This window comes from Phacochoerus africanus, chromosome 2, assembly GCF_016906955.1.
Source record: "Phacochoerus africanus isolate WHEZ1 chromosome 2, ROS_Pafr_v1, whole genome shotgun sequence".
Classification (NCBI taxonomy): Eukaryota; Metazoa; Chordata; class Mammalia; order Artiodactyla; family Suidae; genus Phacochoerus; species Phacochoerus africanus.
In genome coordinates this window covers 75,010,697-75,032,052 of record NC_062545.1, presented here as the reverse complement: position 1 = coordinate 75,032,052, position 21,356 = coordinate 75,010,697, and the positions used below count along the sequence as shown (strand labels likewise).

Below are 21,356 nucleotides of genomic sequence, written 5' to 3'. Positions count from 1 at the left end.
ATTTTTGCCTTGTTGAAATGTATTTCAAAAAGAACCGCTTTTGTAATTTTTAAAAAAATCAAAATTAGGAGTTCCTGCTGTGGAGGCGTAGTGGGTTAAGGATCCGACTGCAGCTGCTCAGATCGTTGCAGAGGTGTTGGTTCAGTCCCCAGCCCAGCGCAGTGGGTTAAAAGGATCCAGCATTGCCACAGCTGTGGCACAGGTCACAGCTGTATCTGGGATTCAGTCCCTGGAACTGCCATATGCTGTGGATGTGGCCCCCCCCCCCCCCAAAAAAAAAAATCGAAGTTAATATCAGTGTTGTGCTTATCAGCATTAAAACATCTAGATAGTTTTAAAATGCACCAAATGCAGTGAGAAAAGTAGGATTATTCAAGTGATGATTATTTCTACTTTTCAATTTGTTTTGCAAATGGATAGATACCATAAACCAACAAATGCTTTCATTTTGCATTTGTGGTAAGTTGTTCATTTTTTGCTTAAGCATATTCATATAGATTCTTAAATGTATCTTTGCCAAATTTGAAAAATCTCATTAGAACAGTACATTCAATAAACACTGATTCATACAGTGATACATGACATACATAGTCGTTCTGTGCTACTGTTAACATGTGCTAAGAATTTTCATACTGTGAAAATAAGTGTGTTTGTATTACACACTGGTGAGGAAGCAGATACCACGTCAGAGATTTGAAGCAATGTTGTGATATCTCTTTCAGAGATTCTGATTAGGAGGATTGCTGAGAGGATAGGACTGTTAGTTCCCATGTTAATTTTCCCAGCCCACACCTTCACCAAGAGCCTGTGAGGTTTGGGCTGTGATTAGCATCTACATCTGCTTCTTAAGAAGGCCATTTGTTTAGCAAGTTCTGCTTCCTTGAATCTAGATTGGCCAAAATTTGTTCAAAGTCTATAACTCAATTTCTTACAGCTTCATATGAAGGCATAATTGAAGTAACCTTTAGGAAGTTACAAAATGCACTTAGTTTGGTTACCAACACACCATTAAAGACCTGTAGTGCCTTTTTCTTTTTAAAATCAACATTTGTTAGAAAATAGGATAACAACTAATTTATCATGTGACTAGGAAAAGCAGTGTTTCAAAAATGAGTTTTCCAGAAAATTGAAATTTTTAATCCTTTAGAAACCAAGAATGGTATTATATAATCACAATAGCATCTATCATCTAAAAACGCCTTTAGGTTATTAAAAAACAAAAAACAACCAAAAAACTCTTAAAGAGGCTCAAAAGAATAATTAATTAAAGACATCAGGTCTAGAACCAGACTTCCTGGCTGTTTTCAAGAAAATTGTCACCTGTTTTCTTTTCCCAGGAGATAGAGCTTAGATTTTGTATGCAATGGGAGTCTATAAAGAATCAATGATCTGCTTCCTGACATTGTCTGGATTAGGATAAATTGGTATGAAATCTCAGAACTCATTAAGAACACCCTAGATCAACCTTTTGTCTTCCCTTAGGGATAAGATTAAGCAGAAAAAAAATCATGTCATGTTTTTGTATCCTTCTCATTTATTTAGTCTATTAACTAAGAAAAAAACAAAAGACAATTTTTGAGCCTAGCCTCTAAAATGTAGAAGAATAAGTTGATGCGAATCTAGAACACACATCTAGAACAGCAGCAACTGTATTTCCCATCATATCCATCTTTTTTTTTTTTTTCCCCCTTTTTAGGATTGTACCCGGGGCATATGGAAGTTCCCAGGTTAGGGGTTGAATCTGAGATGGAGCTACTGGCCTATGCCATAGCCATAGCAATGCTGGATCCTTAACCCACTGAGAAAGGCCAGGGATCGAACCCCGCGTCCTCATGGATACTATTCAAGTTCATCACCGCTGAGCCATGAAGGGAACTCCCCATTATATCCATCTTGATCAACCCCTTCTGTTTGGGAAAGACTTGATTTTTAAAAATCTTTTAGTATCCCACCCTTTCCTCCCCCTTCTGTTTCCCTTTCTACTTTTAGGGAATGGAATAAGCACCTCACAATCTCTTCAGCTTAGTAGGAAGTTGACCTGGGTAGTCCAAGTGTGAACTGGGTAAAATTCCATTTTACCTAGAACTAGTCTAGGTAAAATAATGAAAGTGGAGTCCTGAATGTCAGAGACTTATTTCCATTCCTTTCATTTCTTCAGTTTTTCTATTCTTTTGTCCCTAGCTTTCTTGTCAGACTGTTATCTCATCAAGGGATAAATGTGATCTTAACACTAAGAGGTTATTAGCATACTGGGTCTATCATCCATTCCTAAGAATGTTTGCATTTTCTTAACATCCTGTTTTAAAACATAATTTTTAACTCTGAAAGAATGTATTTCTAAAGGAACTGGGAAGGAAAGATTTGACCTTTGAAGGTAAGGATGAGGAAAGACAATGATAACAATATGGCCAGTAATTTTACCAATATGGCTACTAATTTTAGCTGTTGGGTTGGATTTAAAAGACTTGAAAATTATATAGGACCATTGCGAAAGACCCCTGGCATGCCTCTAGGAAAGTATTCCATTTTTAAAACATTGATAGCCACTTTCTTGGCATTGTAAAGCTATTGTTTTGTTTTGTTTTTTTGTCTTTTTGCTATTTCTTGGGCCGCTCCCACGGCATATGGAGGTTCCCAGGCTAGGGGTCGAATCAGAGCTGTAGCCACCGGCCTACGCCAGAGCCACAGCAACGCGGGATCGTTAACCCACTGAGCAAGGGCAGGGACCGAACCCGCAACCTCATGGTTCCTAGTCGGATTTGTTAACCACTGCGCCACGACGGGAACTCCTGTAAAGCTATTGTTTTGTAATAGTTTGATATATAAACTATCTATTTGGTAGAGAAATAAAACCAAAATAATATATTTCAACCTTTTGTTTTGAGGCCCATATGCTAGCAATCTGGCCTTATATTTAAAAATACACACACTATACACATGCTGCTGATGTATTTGTAGGATAAAGTCCTAGAAATGGAATTGCTAAGTTTTTTTTTTTCTCTTCCCTTACAAATAGTAACACAATATATACATATTATGTACTTTGCTTTTTTCTCCTGCAGAGTATATTTTAGAGATCTTTTAAAGCCAACCCATATTGAACTGTTCATTCCTTGTAGGGACTTCATGCTGTTCTAGTCTGTGGTCCTACTAAACTTTTTGAAACAATCCTCTACTGATGGGCACTCAGGTTGTTTGGTTGTTTGTTTATGGCCACACCCACAGCTTATGGAAATTCCTGGTCCAGGGATCAAATCCGAGCCACAGCTGCAGCAGTGCTAGATCCATTAACCCACTGTGCCAGCTGGGGACTGACCCCAGCTGCTGCAGTTGGATTCTTTTTTTTTTTTTTTTTTTAACTTTTTATTTATTTATTTATTTTGTCTTTTTAGCTATTTCTTGGGCTGCTCCCTTGGCATATGGAGGTTCCCAGGCTAGGGGTCGAATCAGAGCTGTAGCCACCGGCCTACGCCAGAGCCACAGCAACGCGGGATCCGAGCCGCGTCTGCAACCTGCACCACAGCTCACGGCAACGCCGGATCGTTAACCCACTGAGCAAGGGCAGGGACCGAACCCGCAACCTCATGGTTCCTAGTCGGATTCGTTAACCACTGCGCCACGACGGGAACTCCCTGCAGTTGGATTCTTAACCCACTGTACCACATTGGGAACTCTTAGTGTTTTATACCTTGTACTATTAGAAACAACGTTGGAATGATTATACTTTTACATATTTCAGAAATGTGAGTATAGGTTAATGTTAAACATGGAATTGTTGACTAAAGTATGTAACTTTTAAATTTCGATCGGTATTTCAAATTGCTCTCTAGAGGTTGCAGTAATTTATACTCCTTATATATTTTTTTTTTAATTTTTGATCTTTTTAGGGCCACACCTGTGGCATATGGAAGTTCCAAGGTTAGGGGTCAAATCAGAGCTGCAGCTGTCAGCCAACACCATAGCCACAGCAATGCCAGTTCTGAGCTGCATCTGTCACCTACACCACAGCTCACGGCAATGCTGGATCCTTTAACCCACTGAGCAAGCCCAAGGAGACCTGCATCCTCATAGATACTAGTTGGTTTCATTACCGCTGAGCCACAAGGGGAACTCCACACTCCTCATATAGTTCTTGATCATTTTTCCTCACACTTCAAAACACTCCCATTAGAAATGTATAAGTGCAGTGGAAATGAAACTGATTAGTACCCATGAGGATGTGGGTTCAATCACTGGCCTCACTTACTGGGTTAAGTATCTGTGGCTGTGGTGTAGGCCAGCAGCTGTAGCTCTGATTTGACCCCTAGCCTGGGATCTACCATATGCTGTGGGGCCCTAAAAGGCAAAAAAAAAGGAAAGAAAAGAAACAAAATGAAATGTATAAGCAATGAATGGCTGTTTCTCTACCTCCTCTCCAACGCAGCCTATCATCAAACTTTTTAAGTTTTACTGAAGTATAGTTAATTTACAAGGGTGATACTTTCTGCTGTACAACAAAGTGATATGTTTAATTTTCCAATATGAAAGTCTTTATGTCATCAATTTATCAATCTGAAATTATTTTATGACTTCTGGGTTTTGTGGCATTCTTGGGCCTAACTCCATGAGTGTTTTTTTTCTGGTACTGTACTGTTGGTTTTTTGTTTGTTTTTTTTTTTCCCCACACTTACCTCTAATTTATCGTTTAGTAAAGTATGAGTGAGGACTGCAGTTTCACTTTTTCCTGACTGGCTCTCCAGTTGTATCAAGATCATTTTTTGTTTGTTTGTTTGTTTTAGCTTTTTAGGACCCCATCTGTGGCGTATGGAAATTCCCAGGAGCTGTAGCTGCTGGCCTACACCATGGCTCATGGCAGCACTGGATCCTTAACCCACTGAGCGAGGCCAGAGCTTGAACCTACATCCTAATGGAAACTAGTTGGACTCATTACTACTGAGCCATGACCACAACTCCCAAGATCATTTATTGCATAATCCATTTCTCCCCCATTTGAAGCCACCTTTTATATACTAAAGCCATCAAAATGGTGTCTCTTAGGTATAAAATTAATAAAAGCCCATGAAATAGGTGTTTTGATAAAGTGCATTTTAAATAAGATAGTAAAGTAAATGAAAAAAAAATTTTAAAGAAATTACTATTAAATAAATAGTAATTTTTAGCCTCAAAGTTTATTTTGTTTGAAAGGTATATAGTTGAATCAGAAATTCAGCACTTAGGCCAGGAGTCATCATTTCATATAAACAGCTGCATTTATGCCAAAATGATGTTTTAAATAGCAGGAATGTGGGCTTTTTCCCTTACATTTTATTATAGGATAGACATATACATGGCCTAACCAGTGAATTTAGTGCCTCCCCTATGGTTATTAGACATTCTTGTCTTAGGTATAAGTGTAGAGTTATCAGAGTAAGAAATCACTGGCCTCTGATACAAGATTATTGGAAGCATATATAAAAATTTAGGCTTAGTTGGCAAATAGAGTGTACTTTGAATATGAATATTGAGTTCTCCTAATTAAGATTCTATTCCATTTTGTCCTGCCTGCTTAATTTTTTAAAATGTATTCTGCTCAAAAGGTTTTCATTTACTTGGACCAAATTTCTTGAATTGCTGCCACATGTCCTTCTCTCCCTCCCCGCCCCGCCCCCATCTTTTTCTTCTTTTAAAAGGAAAGCATCTGGTTATATCACAAAGAATTTTAGGAAGCAGTAGAGAGAGGGTGGAAGTAATAGTTGTTTGTAATATATAAGCAAGGATTAATATTTGATTATTAAAGGTCGGGGGGTTGTTTGTTTCGAGACTAAATTGATAGAACATGGACCTGTAAAAAAAAAAAAGTTGAATTATATTTTGGTTTTGTTTCTATAAGCACACTTACTGAGGGAAAAGATGGAAGCTTTAAGATTAGATTGTCAGTTTTTGTTAACCACACTACACTGTCACATAAAGTATGGAATTCTAGGTTCACTATGTCAAAAGGCAGAAAACCTTTATTTTTTAATTAGTTGAGCTCCTCTAAAATATTAGCAAAGTTGATGAGATCCTATAAATTAAAAATTTAAGGAAAACTCAAAATTAATTTCTCATAGAAATTATGTCCTACGTACTTTTGTGGATTTAGAGAAGTTTAATTTTTCATAAAATTTCTGTTCTTTTGAAGTGTTATTATAGATGTAATAATAATTATACTTCTTTTACTTTAAGACATCTAGGTAGAGAATACTGTTTTTTCATTTCCTGACAAGATGGACAGGGATTGATATTTTGGTTGGTTGGGTTTTGGATGTACAAACACATTGGTCTTATTTTGTATCACTGACAATCCACAGAGTTGGCTGCTGTGTGCTGAACTTTCTGTTCTAGACTTTCTGCCAAGTACTTTATGCAAAACTCTGGTTTTAGTGAAACAGGTTTTATTGTTTTTAGTCAGAGTCATATTATAAACTATGTGATGCAAACAGAGGAATTGGTATGTATATATGGTCCTGAAAACAAACCACCAAAACAAGCCTGTCTCTGTTCAACTGGCTGTTTTTCCCTTACATTCCTGTAGCCTCAATTCATGTTGTTTACTGCTGGAGGCCTGAGATGGTGTAATTTTCTTTTCTAGGAACTTGGAATTAGAATTCCTCGACCACTAGGACACGGACCAAGTAGATTCATCCCAGAAAAGGAGGTATGTTGTTTGCAAAAGTACATAGTGAACTGTATGCTTTTAAGGAAGAGCTTTCATGACCCACTTCTTGGCATCTGAACAGCTGCTGGTCAACAATATGCAACAGAGCTGATCACAGTTAATCATCATGCTTTGGCAGTGAATCAGTGAGATTAGAAAGCTGTTATAGTCATGTTGATTTCTACTATTTTGTGATGCTTTTCTAACACCCAGATTTAATCGAGGAAAGGCAAGACTTGTTTTTGACCAGTGATGTGCCACCTGCTTATATTCAAATGTTGTTGAGGTGTGCCCATAAGCTGAGTTACTTGGTCTTGGCAAACTTGGTATCAGTGCTAGATTGGATCTTTAATACTAAATATGTAATGCTCCTATGCTTTGTTTTCACAAGAATTGTTTGCTGTTAGTTAATTTTGGTTCTCCTTAAATTGAGGGAGAGTAGGCGTTGTTTAAAGGAGAGGCATTAGTGTCTGTTTGCAGGCTCTGCAAGTTTGATCATCTAAATCTTGCTTCTTTATCTGGATTCTGGCCAAGCCTGCAAACAGCTTATCTAGATGACCTTTAATGTTTGACATTTGTTGTTTCTCCCCTACTACAAGATATGCGACTGTTTATTCTTCTATCTTGCTACTAGTTGAGTTAAATTTGTAGAATTATAATCTTCCTTTTTCTTCCCTTTCCTGACCATACCTACAGTTCATGGAAGTTCCTGGGCAGGGATTGAACCCAGGCCACAGCAGCAACCTGAGCTGCTGCAGTGATGCCAGATCCATAACCCACTAAGCCATAAGAGAACCCCTAACTTCTTTTTCTTAAGCTCATTTTATTTTATTTTTTTATGGCCACACCCATATAATATGGAAGTTCCCTGGCCAGGGAATTGAATCTGAGCTGTATCTGAGAACTGCCTTGCAGTTGCAGCAACTCCAGATCCTTTAACCTACTGAACTGGGCTGGGTGTCCAACCCACACCTCCACAGAGACCTGAGCAGCTGCAGTCAGAGTCTTATCCCACTGTGCCAAAGTGGAAACTCCTCTTAAGCCAATTTTAATCTGCTTTTACAGTCCTCTGCTCTACCAGCTGAGTTATCAAAGAGCGCTAATCTGCCTCTAAATGACACTTAGAATGCAGTGCATGCATACTTTCTTTCTTCTAACACCAATTTACAATCTCTGTAACCATGGCTTTCCTCTCTTATACAGATTCTCCAAGTGGGGAGTGAAGACGCACAGATGCATACTTTATTTGCAGATTCTTTTGCTGCTTTGGGTCGTCTGGATAATATTACCTTAGTGATGGTTTTTCACCCACAATATTTAGAAAGTTTTTTAAAAACTCAACACTATCTACTGCAAATGGATGGCCCATTACCCCTGCATTATCGGCACTACATTGGAATAATGGTTTGTAAACATTCAGTGAAAATTTATTTCTGCCTGCTTTATCAATCTTTTAAAGAGATGGTTAATACTTTAAACAAAGGAATAAACACTTATATGCTAACTTCTAATTGGATTCCTGTTAGGTAGTATCTGTTTTTCCTCTTTCTAAATAAGTATGCTCTCAAGTATAACAGAAAAGGAAATATATATTTATACTCCCTTGTGAACTCTTTTCTATTAAATAAGAGAAAAAGTAGAATACAAGATTATTTCACTATTATAAATAGTTGACTGACATAAGTAGAGGTACTTATGTTGTTTATAGGTAATATTCCATTGTTTTATGGTTGGCATCTTAATTGAAGTTTTCTTAATCCAAGGTTCTGACAGTAGGTATATAATAAAATTTTCTAAAGTTCAAATATTTTGTTCTTGAGATATTTCTAAGCTGCTTTCTATGGTGTATGTGAATTTTTAAATGTTTTATATGAAAACTTCATCTCTTTAGCATATGAAAAACTTGAAACCATACTAATCAAAAACTTAATTAGCTGTTTTGCTTATTATAAAGAAAAAAGATTTGTAGTTGTTCAAGATTTTAATATTTATAGAGTAATTTTGTTTGTTTTTTCAAGGCTGCAGCAAGACATCAGTGCTCCTACTTAGTGAATCTCCATGTAAATGATTTCCTTCATGTTGGTGGTGATCCCAAGTGGCTTAATGGTTTAGAGAATGCTCCTCAAAAACTACAGAATTTAGGAGAACTTAACAAAGTGTTAGCCCATAGACCTTGGCTTATTACCAAAGAACACATTGAGGTAAGTAGAGACTATATCTAGGGTGTCTTTTTTTTTTCTTAATTAAGACTGTTTTGACAGCAGTTTTAGTTTTACAGAAAAATGGCACAGAAAGTAGAGTTCCCATATTCTACCCACTACCCTACCCCACAGTTTCTCCTATTTAACTTCTAGCCTTGGTATATACATTTGCTGCAACTGATGAATTAATAATGTCTGTAATTTACATGAGGGATCATTCTTTGTGTTGTACAGTTCTATGGGTTTTAACAAATGTATAATGTCATGTTATCCACCATTACGGTATCGCACATAATAGTCTCACTTCTCTAAAAATCTCCTATGCTTCCGCTTTTCATTTCTCTCCCCTTCCTTCTAAAACTACTGTTCTTTTTACTGTCTCTAAATAGAGGTAGAATCATATAGTATATAGCCTTTTCAGAATAGCTCATTTTATTTATCAGGAAACATTAAGGTTTCTCCATGGCTTTTCATGACTTGATAGCTCATTTCTTTTTATTGCCGAAAAATACTCCAGTGTATGGATATACCCGTTTGTTTATCCATTCTCCTATTGAAGGAAATCTTGGTTACTCCCAGTTTTTGGCAATTATGAATAAAGCCTCTGCAAACATTCACATGCAGGTTTTTTGGTAGACATAAGTTTTCAACTTAATTGGGTAAATAACTAGGAGTGTGATTGCTGGATTGTATGGTAAGCTTGTATTTATTTTTATTGTATTTTATTTTGGTAAGCTTGTATCTAGCTTTGTAAGAGACTGTCTTCTAAAGTGCCTGTACCAGTTTATGTTCCCACTAGCAATGGATGAGTATTCCTATTGCTCCACATCCTTGTCAGCTTCTGCTGTTATCAGTGTTCTGGATTTTAGCCATTCTGATAGATGTCAAGTGATAACTTGTGTAACTTTGTAAAATACCACATTAAACTAGTTTCTTCCAGTTCTGTTTATTAATAAAGAAGATAGAATAAATAGAATAAAAGATTGACATGGTCTAAAAGAATCTGCCATGCAGTAGAAATTCTTAAAAATACAACATATTTTTGACATTGTTTTAGAAAACATTCTAGATACTTTTATATAATTAAAGCATCTTTTATTAAGATTCAGAATTCAAATATGATAATGCATTTTCATACTGTCTAGTAATGTAAAATTATACAATATTATAAAATAGATAATGATGCAGAAGGGATGCAGATTTATAAGACCTTAAAGAATTATAGACTTTACCTGGAGCATAATTTTTTAAATAAATATAATTTGATGATTTAAGAGTATTTGTAGTCAAGTTGTTTAAATCCCTATCTTAAAAATTCCTTGAGGATGCCTGATAATAAAGAAAAACGCAGGCATATTTTACACTGTAGCTTCTATTTTAACACAAATATATTATATGTGGTTTGAGACTTTGAACTAACAACATAGTTAATGCATTTAAAACTCATCATCTGAAATATCACAACTGCTTTTAAACAAAATCTGTTCTATTACTTTTTAATCTTTTTTTTTCTATTATACAGCATGGTCTCTATTACATTTTTAAATCAGGATTTCATAAAGTCAAAGTAATAATGAATGAATGTGTCATCATCAGTATGTTAAGTTCTATTAGTGAATACATATTCATAAAAGTTAAATGAGAAAATTCTGGGTTCTACATGCCTCAAATTGTAATTTTATCCTAAATTGTATATAGTAATCAATCCTGTTTTCAGTAGATTAAACACCAAGATGAACTACATCCTACCAACACCATACCCCACTGTAAAAATATGTTCTCATTTTTTTCCCAAGGGTCTTTTAAAAGCTGAAGAGCACAGCTGGTCCCTTGCAGAACTGGTACATGCAGTAGTTCTACTCACACATTATCATTCTCTTGCCTCATTCACATTTGGCTGTGGAATCAGTCCAGAAATTCATTGTGATGGTGGCCACACGTTCAGACCTCCTTCTGTTAGTAACTACTGCATCTGTGACATTACAAATGGCAATCACAGTGTGGATGAGATGCAGGTCAACTCAGCAGGAAATGTTTCGGTAAGTATCTGTTATAGAACTATCTTAGGACTAATCACAGGAATTGCTGTTGTATTATTTTTTCATTTGACTTCTTAGAAAGTCTAGTCTAAACAAATTAGGTCCCCCTACCTGTTCATTCAGCAACTATTTATAGAATGCCTCCAAATGCTCAGCACTAGTCTGGTGCTAAGAGACATACAAGATTGTAAGACCGTCTAGGAGGTTACATTTGAATAATTTTAGGATCAGAAGCCACCAGCACGTGCCTCATCAGAGCCCACCAGTACTGAATGGCTACTGCGTGAGATGAAGGGGGACTAAGAACAGTGGAATGTGGTGGTAGAAACTCCCTGAGGCTGATCACGACCTTTTCTTCTCTTCTGCACAAAAGAAATGGGCTGTTTTCTTAATTGTTTATCTTTTAGAAGAGTTAATCCGCCTTGATCTGGAAATTTCTCCTTATAAAACACTTCATGGTTAACTTCTTACAAATACATATAAAGTGAATGTAAATTTATTAAAATGCTTTTACCTCTATTCTTTCTCATCTCTGGCTGTTATATTTTCTCATTGTTATTCCTTTGAAACAGATCAGAATGAGTTGAATTTTCTATAAGCAGATTTTAATTCCTGTATGTGATGAGTTAAAATTCCCTCTGCATTCTTTTGCTGTAGTGAAAGACCAAGGGTTTATATTTCCAAAGAGAAATCACAGAAACATTAAAAACTTCTGAATAATTTGCACAGATTTTCTCAGTTATATTATTCCTTTGAAGCAGATTTGGACAGGTTCAATTTATATATTTGACTTTAATGTATATATTTTACTGCTGACAAGTTATCTAACTTCTAAATAAAAGTCAAAAACAATGTTATAATAAAGTTTAAAAGAAATGTCTCTAAAGAGGTAAAAGGCCTAGTACATTACTTGGCATTTATCAGATGCTAAATAAGAGGTAGTATTTACATATGTTGAGATAAGCACAGGAAGGAAAATAATTATCCCAAGGTTGAACGCTGTGCTCTGCTGACAAGGCCCAAAATCATCAGTTTCACCCTCTACTGAGCTATCTGGATTCATGTTACAGGCCTGCATCTGACCACTTATTTTCAAAGTTTAGAGGTTATGCGATGGCCTGAGGGAGAGTTTATCAGTTGTTAGGATGCTTAGAGTTGGATTGTTGTCCTTTCCCACCTTTGATTAACAAGGCTAAAGAAAAAGCACTGTTCCTAGTTATCCTTCTATTAAATGAAATAGTGAAGTAATAGAATTTTTAGAAATCTCTAGTAGGGAGTTCCCGTTGTGGCTCAGGGGAAACGAATCTAATATCCATGAGGAAACCGGTTCCATCCCTGGCCTTGCTCAGTGGGTTAAGGCTCCAGCGTTGTCATGAGCTGTGGTGTAGGTCGCAGATGCGGCTCAGATCTGGCGTTGCTGTGGCTGAGGCATAAACCAAAGGCTGCCTCTCCGATTTGACCCCTAGCCTAGGAACTTCCATATGCCATGGATGCATCCCTAAAAAGATAAAAAAAAAACAAAAACAAAAAAAACTTCTCTAGTAGATAAGCTCCCTATCCCCAGGTGTCAAGAATTTTTTAGCAATAAATATTTTTAAATTAGGGTATGTACTTTTTTAAAAAAAAGACATAATGTGATTGTACACTTAATATAGTATAAACATAACTTTTATATACACTGGAAAACCAAAAAATTCATGTGACTTGCTTTATTGCAATACTTGCTTTATTGCAGTGGTTTGGAATTGAACCCACGTTATATCTGAGGTATGCCTATATATTGACAATATGCCCTGTGTACTGAGTTGATACAAAACCACTTATACTTTGTGTGTCTTATTTGTTTAAATGATTAAGCAAGTAAAAGTTTAACTCTTAAATGTTCAGTTCTGTTTTAAATTGACATATACTATTAAATTTTAATTTTTAAAACTTAGCATTAACAGTAATGACATTACTAATTTTAAAAGGTAAAACAGTAAAATGTGTTCTTAAAATCATTTTTCTCTTTAAAATTTTGCATATCTGTATATATAATAGGCCAAGACAATTTTTGATTCATTTGTGTGCATTAAAATTATAAGATCTACTTTCTTGGACTTTCTCTTTAGGTAAGTGATTCCTTCTTTGAGGTCGAAGCCCTCATGGAAAAGATGAAGCAATTACAGGAATGTCGAGATGAAGAAGAGGCGAGTCAAGAAGAGATGGCTTCACGTTTTGAAATAGAAAAAAGAGAGAGCATGTTTGTCTTCTCTTCAGGTAAAAGTAACTATTACATAGTCAATAGAATGTCTCCTGCTTACAAAAAAGAACCCAATCTTTTATTTAAGATAATTTACGTAAAAGTTTTAAAACATCAATCCAAGTAGGTCTTTCCTTTTAGAGAGGCCCTTGTATAGGTATTCGTACTTGTAAATCAGGCCACCTAGAAAAGGAAGTTATAGTGAAAATAGCAAGCACTAGACTAAGAGGACATTTGATTTGGGTTCTAAAATTCAGTGCTGGGAGTTCCCGTCATGGCTCAGTGGTAACAAACCCGACCAGCATCCATGAGGACGCAGGTTCAATCCCTGGCCTCACTCAGTGAGTAAAGGATCCGGCATTGCCGAGGGCTGTGGTGTAGGTCATAGACATGGCTCGGATCCTGCGTTGCTTTGGCTATGGGGTAGGCCAGCAGCTGTAGCTCTGATTCAACCCCTAGCCTGGGAACTAACTTAGGCTGCGGGGGTGTGGCCCTAAAAATATAATGACAACAACAATAACAACAATTATAATAATAAATTCACTGCTAATAGGCTTTGTGAATGTAACTTTGTGAATGTTAAACGACATTGAGTGCTCCTTTTTTCCTCTTCTTTAAAATGAGGGAATTCTGTTCAGGAAGGCCCGAGCTTGCTTCCAGCTTTAAAATTCTATGATTTGTGAAAAGGAGCTACTTACAAGACCACTAACAGCAACCTAAATCCTTTATGTCTGGCCTTTATCAAATGTAGGCTAAAGAATTTAATATGTACACTAGATAATTTAAAAGAAGAAAGTTAATAAAGGGTCTCGAAATGTATTTTGACAGTAATACAGTGAGAGAAAGAGTATATGTTACAAGCAAATTTTTTTTTTTTTAAAGTCTCTTTTATTTTATTTATTTATTTTTTTGTCTTTTTTTTGCCATTTCTTGGGCTGCTCCCCCGGCATATGGAGATTCCCAGGCTAGGGGTGGAGTCGGAGCTGTAGCCACCAGCCTACACCAGAGCCACAGCAATGCAGGATCCGGGCCGCATCTGCAACCTACACCACAGCTCATGGCAACGCCGGATCTTTAACCCACTGAGCAAGGCCAGGGATCGAACCCGCAAACCCATGGTTCCTAGTCGGATTCGTTAACCGCTGAGCCACAACGGGAACTCCGCAAATTTCTTAATAGCACAGAAAAAATTGATATTAATGGAGGCCTGATGTTAGCTTGAGATGGATGTTAGCTTGAGATGTTAGCTTTTTCCTTGAGAAGTCTTTGAGTCTGTTTACTTGAAACTATAATCTCATTGACTTGTAAACATGAAGATAATCCAGAAAGGTTTAGAGCAGTGCAGGAAACAATGTAAAAAATGACATACAGAAACTCTTTCCTTTATTCATCATTCTAGAATTGTTTCTAGGACCTTTGAGCTGTTAGATTGGTTTATATACTGTATGACTTAATATTCAACCAAAAATAGCAACCAAAAATAGTCTAAGTGCTAAAGTTCCAAGCACAGTTGATTTGTTACTACCATAAAGATTGTTCAAAAGGGTGTTCATATCAAGTTCATATTTTTAAGTAGAACCTTAATGTTCTAATAAACTGCAGTGGGGACACAGAGGGAGAGAGGATCTATCAAAGAGAGGAGTGAAAAGCATAGAAAAATTCAACCATGAATTTTTTTTATAACAGAGAATCTACTTTTATTATGTTCCATTTACTAGTAAATTATTTCTCTTTACAGTTTTAAGACTTTTAGTTGATATTGGTTACTCAGCATCAGAGAAAGGGTAATCCTATTTTTACTTGTTATAGGTAAAATGAATTTTAGCTAACAACTTGTTTTTGAAAAGCTTTCAATGGCACTTTTTTTTTAAATTATTTAGACGATGAAGAAGTTACACCAGCAAGAGATGTATCTCGTCACTTTGAGGATACTAGTTACGGCTATAAGGATTTCTCTAGACATGGAATGCACGTCCCAACATTTCGAGTCCAGGTAAAATGATAACTTCTTGTATGTATGTCATTGGTTAGAACTGTCTCAATCTGACTTCAAATAAGAGCTGTCTGTGGAGTTCCCATTGTGGCTCAGTGGGTTACGAACCTGACTGATATCGATGAGAATGCGAGTTCGATCCCTGGTTTCACTTGTTGGGTTAAGGATCCAGCGTTGCCATGATCCCTGGCTGGGATCCCATGTTGCTATGGCTACGGTGTAGGCTGACAGCTGCAGCTCCAATTTGACCCCTAGCCTGGGAACTTCCACATGCCGCAGGTGCGGCCCTAAAAAAAAAAAAAAAGAAAACGTTGTCTGGATTTGAGAACTAGAAAGCATTGCAGAAAGAAGTAACTTGTATGTACACACAATTCCCTTAGATATATTTATTATATTGTTAAAATTCATAAATCAGTTGCTCAGAATTTAAAACACATTCACCCATAAAACAAAATTATAATGGTGGTTAAGTTCCCACGTGGTATGCAAAAACTCGGTTAAAGGTCATAATATAAACAATAAATAATAGTTTCATATGAACCAGCTAGCATTTACAGCATTGTTCTGTTGAGCCCCAATATTAAAGTGAGACTATTTCTGGCCTGACATACACCAAGCCTGAGTGACAGGAGAAATGTCCTCATAGCATCTCGAGTATGTGTGTGGGGGTGGAAGGGAAAAGGATGAGAAAATCAGAGTGAAAGATGTGCTTAAATTAGGACTTTTAGGAACAGTATATTTTTGTTTTCTTTTTAATTTAGATGAGTTCTTATAGATACCATAGAAAATAAATCATGATAATTACAATATCCTAATTCCCTTTAAAATATAAACCAAATGTCATTTGAAGCAGTAGGAATTTTTGAGGGTTTCAAATTTAAACCTTCAAGAAGATTCACAAAAATAAATGTTGCTTCAGAATTAACACCTATCTCTTAAGAGTTAATAAAGTTAGTGAGGTGGAGAGTAGAATTATTATTGGTAGACCTAATTTCTTTAGCTCCCAAATCATTGACTTTGAAATACACAGTTAAACTTCCCCAGTATAATTCAGTATGTATTGAGTCCATGCAAACTTAGGGACCCAGTTGTCCTCCAGGATACCAGGCTCCTTCTCTGTTTTCACTTTGACAAGAGAAACAGTGCTAAGTGCTTTGCAGGCATATCTCAGGAGCAACAATACCCATGCCTTCTAGTTCCAGAATAAAAATGGAGAATCATCAATTCGCAAATATTTATTCTGTGCAACAGTTTGTAAGACTGCTGCCAGGTTATCAGTAGAAACATAACTGTAGTTTAAGTGTATTTCCTCAACAGTCTGTTATGTATTTGAGATAGGTAAACATATAATTCAAGTGAGTTGATATTGTGAAGGGCTAGTATTAAGTTATAATTATTTTACCAGAATTATGAAAATATTTGAGAACTAGGGTTTTTTTGTCTTTGCTCAAGGAACCAAAATATTATTTAAGGAGATGAAAAATAGGCACAAGGAAGAGTTACAGAATATTTTACTTGATAATGAAGTGTCATGAAGTATAATAATTACAATTGAAGAGATCATGTGGGCTGGAAATTTCATAGAGGGAGATTAGGATTTGAGAGATTTGAATGGTTTAAAAGCATGGGCACTGTGAGCAGAGGAGACTGTAGGCAATAATTGAGCCTAGGTTGAGAGAGTGAAGGAAGGGATCATAAAGAAATTGCCTGGGCTGCTGAGAGCTTCAAGCAAAGATTCTTCTAATTAGTGGAAAGTTAGTTCAAAATTGATCAGGTTTGTAGGTTTTGACCACAGTGATGGCATAGTATCAAAGAGCTGTTTTAGGAAAATAAGTATGGGAGCAGTGTAGAAATGAGGGCCTAGTAAGTTTGTTTGAGATGGAAAGAAAGGAGGCAGGGAGATGTAATGTAGGAAAACTAATTAGGAGACTCAATTAATAGGTCTGAGCATTGAGGGGGGTAAGGAGGAAAAAGAATGAATGATGTTTACTTTGAATTAAAAATTTACAGAATTTGAAGACCATTTGAATACCTGCATCAATAGAAAAGGAGAGAGGCCTCACAAGATGGGTCATTTCTGGAGGCTGACAGGGGAGACAGAAAAAGCTGAAAATGGATGGCCACCATGTAAGGGAAAGAGATTCTACTGGTTTTTAAACTTGCTGAGTTACAAAACATAACTTTGGAACATTGCAGTATAGAAATTGAAAACATCAAACTGAAGTGCAAGTGCAGCTGGGAGCTAGGGATATACTAAGAAAGGCAGTGGATTTCAACTGCCAGTAATCTCACCTCGCCACACAGCAATAGACATAGAACTATATTTGGCCACATTTTTAATTATTCACATTTGTTCTGTTCTCTGTATTTAGGACTATTGTTGGGAAGACCATGGCTATTCTTTGGTAAATCGTCTTTATCCAGATGTGGGACAGTTGATCGATGAAAAATTTCACATTGCTTACAATCTTACTTATAATACGATGGCAATGCACAAAGATGTTGATACCTCAATGCTCAGACGGGCTATTTGGAACTATATTCACTGCATGTTTGGAATAAGGTTAGTCAGTTTTCTTATGTTTATAAAGAGATATTTTCCTTTAGGCTAAATTATTCAGGTGCACCAGCATATTAATATACTCAAAACTATCCCCTCCCTAATAGCTTGTGTTTATGCTTCTTATACTTCAAAAATTTGATTTTTTGCAGCTTGGTGTTTCCTCTCTCCTAGCTAGGCAAGAGAGAGAGTTAGGGATGTTTCACGAGTTAAATAACAGATGCCTCCAGGGAAGATGGGGGCAACCAAGCTGGTCCAAGAATGTAAAGGAAAAGAGGCAAAGTTTATGAACATTTGTGGTATCTTTTCTCTTTGTATCATTTTTTATCTTCTGACACATTCATACTCCTACCTTTGTGGAAGAACTACAGTGTTCTTCTAAAGAGTACCTACACTCCCATCAAAATACAAAACTTTCATATCCTGACTACTAGGTATTCAGCTATATTATTATGCTGTATAGGCAAAAATAGCCATTATATATCATCTTCTAATATAGACAAGCTCCATGCTCTAGTACTGATTATTTTAGCTGTAAAGTCAGACTTCCTCTTGGTATTCATTTTATCAGCAGCCAGAGTATTGACTTTACCCTCCTGAATGGTTGTAGGGCCAGCTTTGTAAGAGCTTTCTCCAGTTTCCACTAAAAATCAAACAGGAGACTTCATTCCCTGGATGTTCTAGAAACTGTCACCAGTGGGACAGAGCAGACACAGGTTCCTGTGACCATCTGGGCTTAAAGCAGAACAGCCTCTCTTAATTCTTCCCTCTGAAACATGCCCTCCCCTTTTTTTCTCATATGACCCCAGAAATTCCTGGAGACATGAGAAAAATAATTCTAATTTTTATTTACACAAGTAGACTATATATCATGTAACAGTACCAATAATAAATATTGTCTGATTAATTTGTTAATTTCAGCAGTACTCATTAACTTTGTTCCCAGAATTTGTTCGTCAGTGTGGCTGCTTATTCATGATTGTAAACATACTGTTACTTGGGCACTGGCAATTTTTTGTTCATCTCCCTATCTTCTCTTTTTCTTGCCCCTTTTTGCTCATTCATCCACCCCAAATTAAATATTGTGAAGCTGTTATTTTGGAGGATAACTGCCTACACAAAGAGAGAAAAAAAAGACAGCTTTTATGATTGATGTCTACACTTTAATAAGAAATCCGCCTATACATCAGAAATATAGTAATTCTCACTTTGGTTTTTTAACAGATATGATGATTATGACTATGGTGAAATTAACCAGCTATTGGATCGTAGCTTTAAAGTTTATATCAAAACTGTTGTTTGCACTCCTGAAAAGGTTACCAAAAGAATGTATGATAGCTTCTGGAGGCAGTTCAAGCACTCTGAGAAGGTACGTACCTACTGTGTTTACTGTGCAACTTAGCAGTGATCTTTATTCTCCTTTACCTAATCTAAAGGTTCTCAAACCCTTTCTATCATCCCAGCCAGCCCAGAGAAGAACATTACAGAACAGCTGTCTTAGATACCCCTTAGAAGGGAACCTCATTATGGTTTAAATTAGAAGAGTAAAGTCAGCTGGCCTGTTTTCAAAGTGCTCCATGGCTGACACTGCTTAAGAGAAAGAAGACAGTCTTTGAACCATCTTTATAGAAATTATTGAATGATGACTTGGCAGGGGAAGTTGTTATTCTCACAGACCTTCAAGAAGAAATTGATCAAATATAAACTTAAAACATCTATCCAAAAAAGATCAGGTAGCTTTTGTTTTGAAAAATTGATGTTCTGTTCAACAAACTCAGGACCTTTAAGTTATTCAGTGGCACATTTAAACATACATAAATGTTTGGTGTTCGTTAGATGCACTGAAAAACTGGTGGTGAATGCTTATACTCTGTCTTAAATGATGATGTGTTTTATATTCAGGTTCATGTTAATCTGCTTCTTATAGAAGCTAGGATGCAAGCAGAACTCCTTTATGCTCTGAGAGCCATTACCCGCTATATGACCTGATGCCTTTCCTCCGTTAAGGATGGTGGAACGATCAGCAGATAGAGTCTACAAGGGGAAGGTACTAAGCCCCAGGACCAATGGTAGATAATTCAGAAATCCATTGTGCCATGATTCCTTTAGTTTCTGCTATTTTACTGTGGAAATACCACTGCTGGCACGAGCAGTGAGTGCTTGGCAGCTTTAAGTTTAGAGCTGTGAAGAAGGGCTGCTGTTCACAGTATTTTGCTTCTTGAGTACAAGATGCTGTATAACTGTTTTAATACAGCAAATAGTAACTCTCCAAATCCTGTTGCTTTTATGTTAAAAATAAGATAACAAGAATTGGAGCATGCAAAGAATGGGACTTGGATAATGATGTAAGCTTTTATATATAAAGAATTTTAGATATTGGTGCTGCTATTCCTGCTGGTGGAATGAATAGAGTGGCTGTTCCAGTTAAGCTATTAGAATAAAAGTGAACACTGCTACTATCTGAGCCTACATACATAATCTGTGTGGTTTCAAATTAAACTTGCATATGTGTTAAATTTTTTGCATCTAAAATTACTCACAGCTCAGCAAAGACCATTTTGATGGTAACAGTTCATTTCTTTCATTGTAGTTGTTTTTTTTTTAATTCAGTTATTGGATGACATTAAATTACAGTGGCATAATTAAAGATTTTCTTCAAAAAGCAATCTTAAATCACAGTGTGTAAATTATATAAGAAAAGCTAGATATGCTGACACAGACACTGGAGGGCAGCTGTCTTGTGCAGTATTTTTGTTTCCAGCACCGAAGTCATGGGAAGTGTTGCTATAGACTGCTGCGCAGTCCCAGGTGTATTCTGTCCCTCTGCTCCTACCCACCTCATGGTCCCCACTTCAAAGGTTGTGCAGCTCCTTAAATAATAAAGCTGGAAAATATTTTTAGTCAGATTATCAAATTTGATTTACAAAAATGCTAACTTTTGAAACGCAAACAGGCTTGAAAAAATGTATTAAGTACTTTGTATTCTGGAAGTGTGAATTGCTTTTGAGGTCTGTCAGTATTATTGGTATTTTTCAATAAAGAATAATTTTTCTCCAATTTTATGTGCTGTCTCAGTCTTAAAAAATCATGACATCAGTAGCAGTTCTCAGTTTCTATTGACTTTCATTAGCCATCACACTTAAATAATTTTGTAAACAGATGAGAGACTGCCATTAAATGGCATTTTGAAAGATACAAATAAAAGTTTTATCTTGGACATGACTGGTATGGTCTCATTTTGGACTGAGATGTTGTAGAGGTCAAAGAGAATTAGTAAGGCTTATTAGAAGCAAAGGCTAATTAGGGAGTGACTACAGTACAAAAAAAGTGACACTGTCAGACAACTAGAAATAGCCTAATCAAAGCTGTTATAATAACTGTTAAACGTATATTAAGCTCAATTTAGTGCCTACAAATTTCTAGTGTGGGGTGGTAGTGGGGAAGCACAATTTTGAACATAGGTGTTACCTACCTTCACGGATATATACCCAGTGAGAAGATAAGACTATTGCCTTACATATAAAATATATTGAAGATAATAGAGAGATATAAAAGCCCATTTCTAGTCAGCCTACAATAATATACAAATGGTCTTAACCTGTTGAATTTTCATCACACCGTTGCCCTTTTCTGCCTACTGCTAGG

The 21,356-nt window shown here is 36.4% G+C and overlaps 1 protein-coding gene across 4 annotated transcripts in view; it reads left to right on the top strand.

Annotated features, from left to right (window-relative positions):
• The window catches only part of SESN1 (sestrin 1), a 117,856-nt gene extending 97,088 nt beyond the window's left edge, over positions 1-20,768 (top strand). For 3 of the 4 annotated variants that reach the window (XM_047762294.1, XM_047762311.1, XM_047762322.1), the window contains exons 2-10: positions 6,611-6,676; positions 7,880-8,080; positions 8,695-8,877; positions 10,674-10,916; positions 13,028-13,175; positions 15,039-15,151; positions 17,524-17,714; positions 18,936-19,080; positions 19,614-20,768. In XM_047762294.1, the coding sequence (XP_047618250.1) occupies positions 6,611-6,676; positions 7,880-8,080; positions 8,695-8,877; positions 10,674-10,916; positions 13,028-13,175; positions 15,039-15,151; positions 17,524-17,714; positions 18,936-19,080; positions 19,614-19,700 (1,377 nt within the window). In that variant the 3' untranslated portion in view covers positions 19,701-20,768. The other variant, XM_047762303.1, reaches the window with a different exon arrangement.
• Positions 20,769-21,356: the final 588 nt, after the last annotated feature.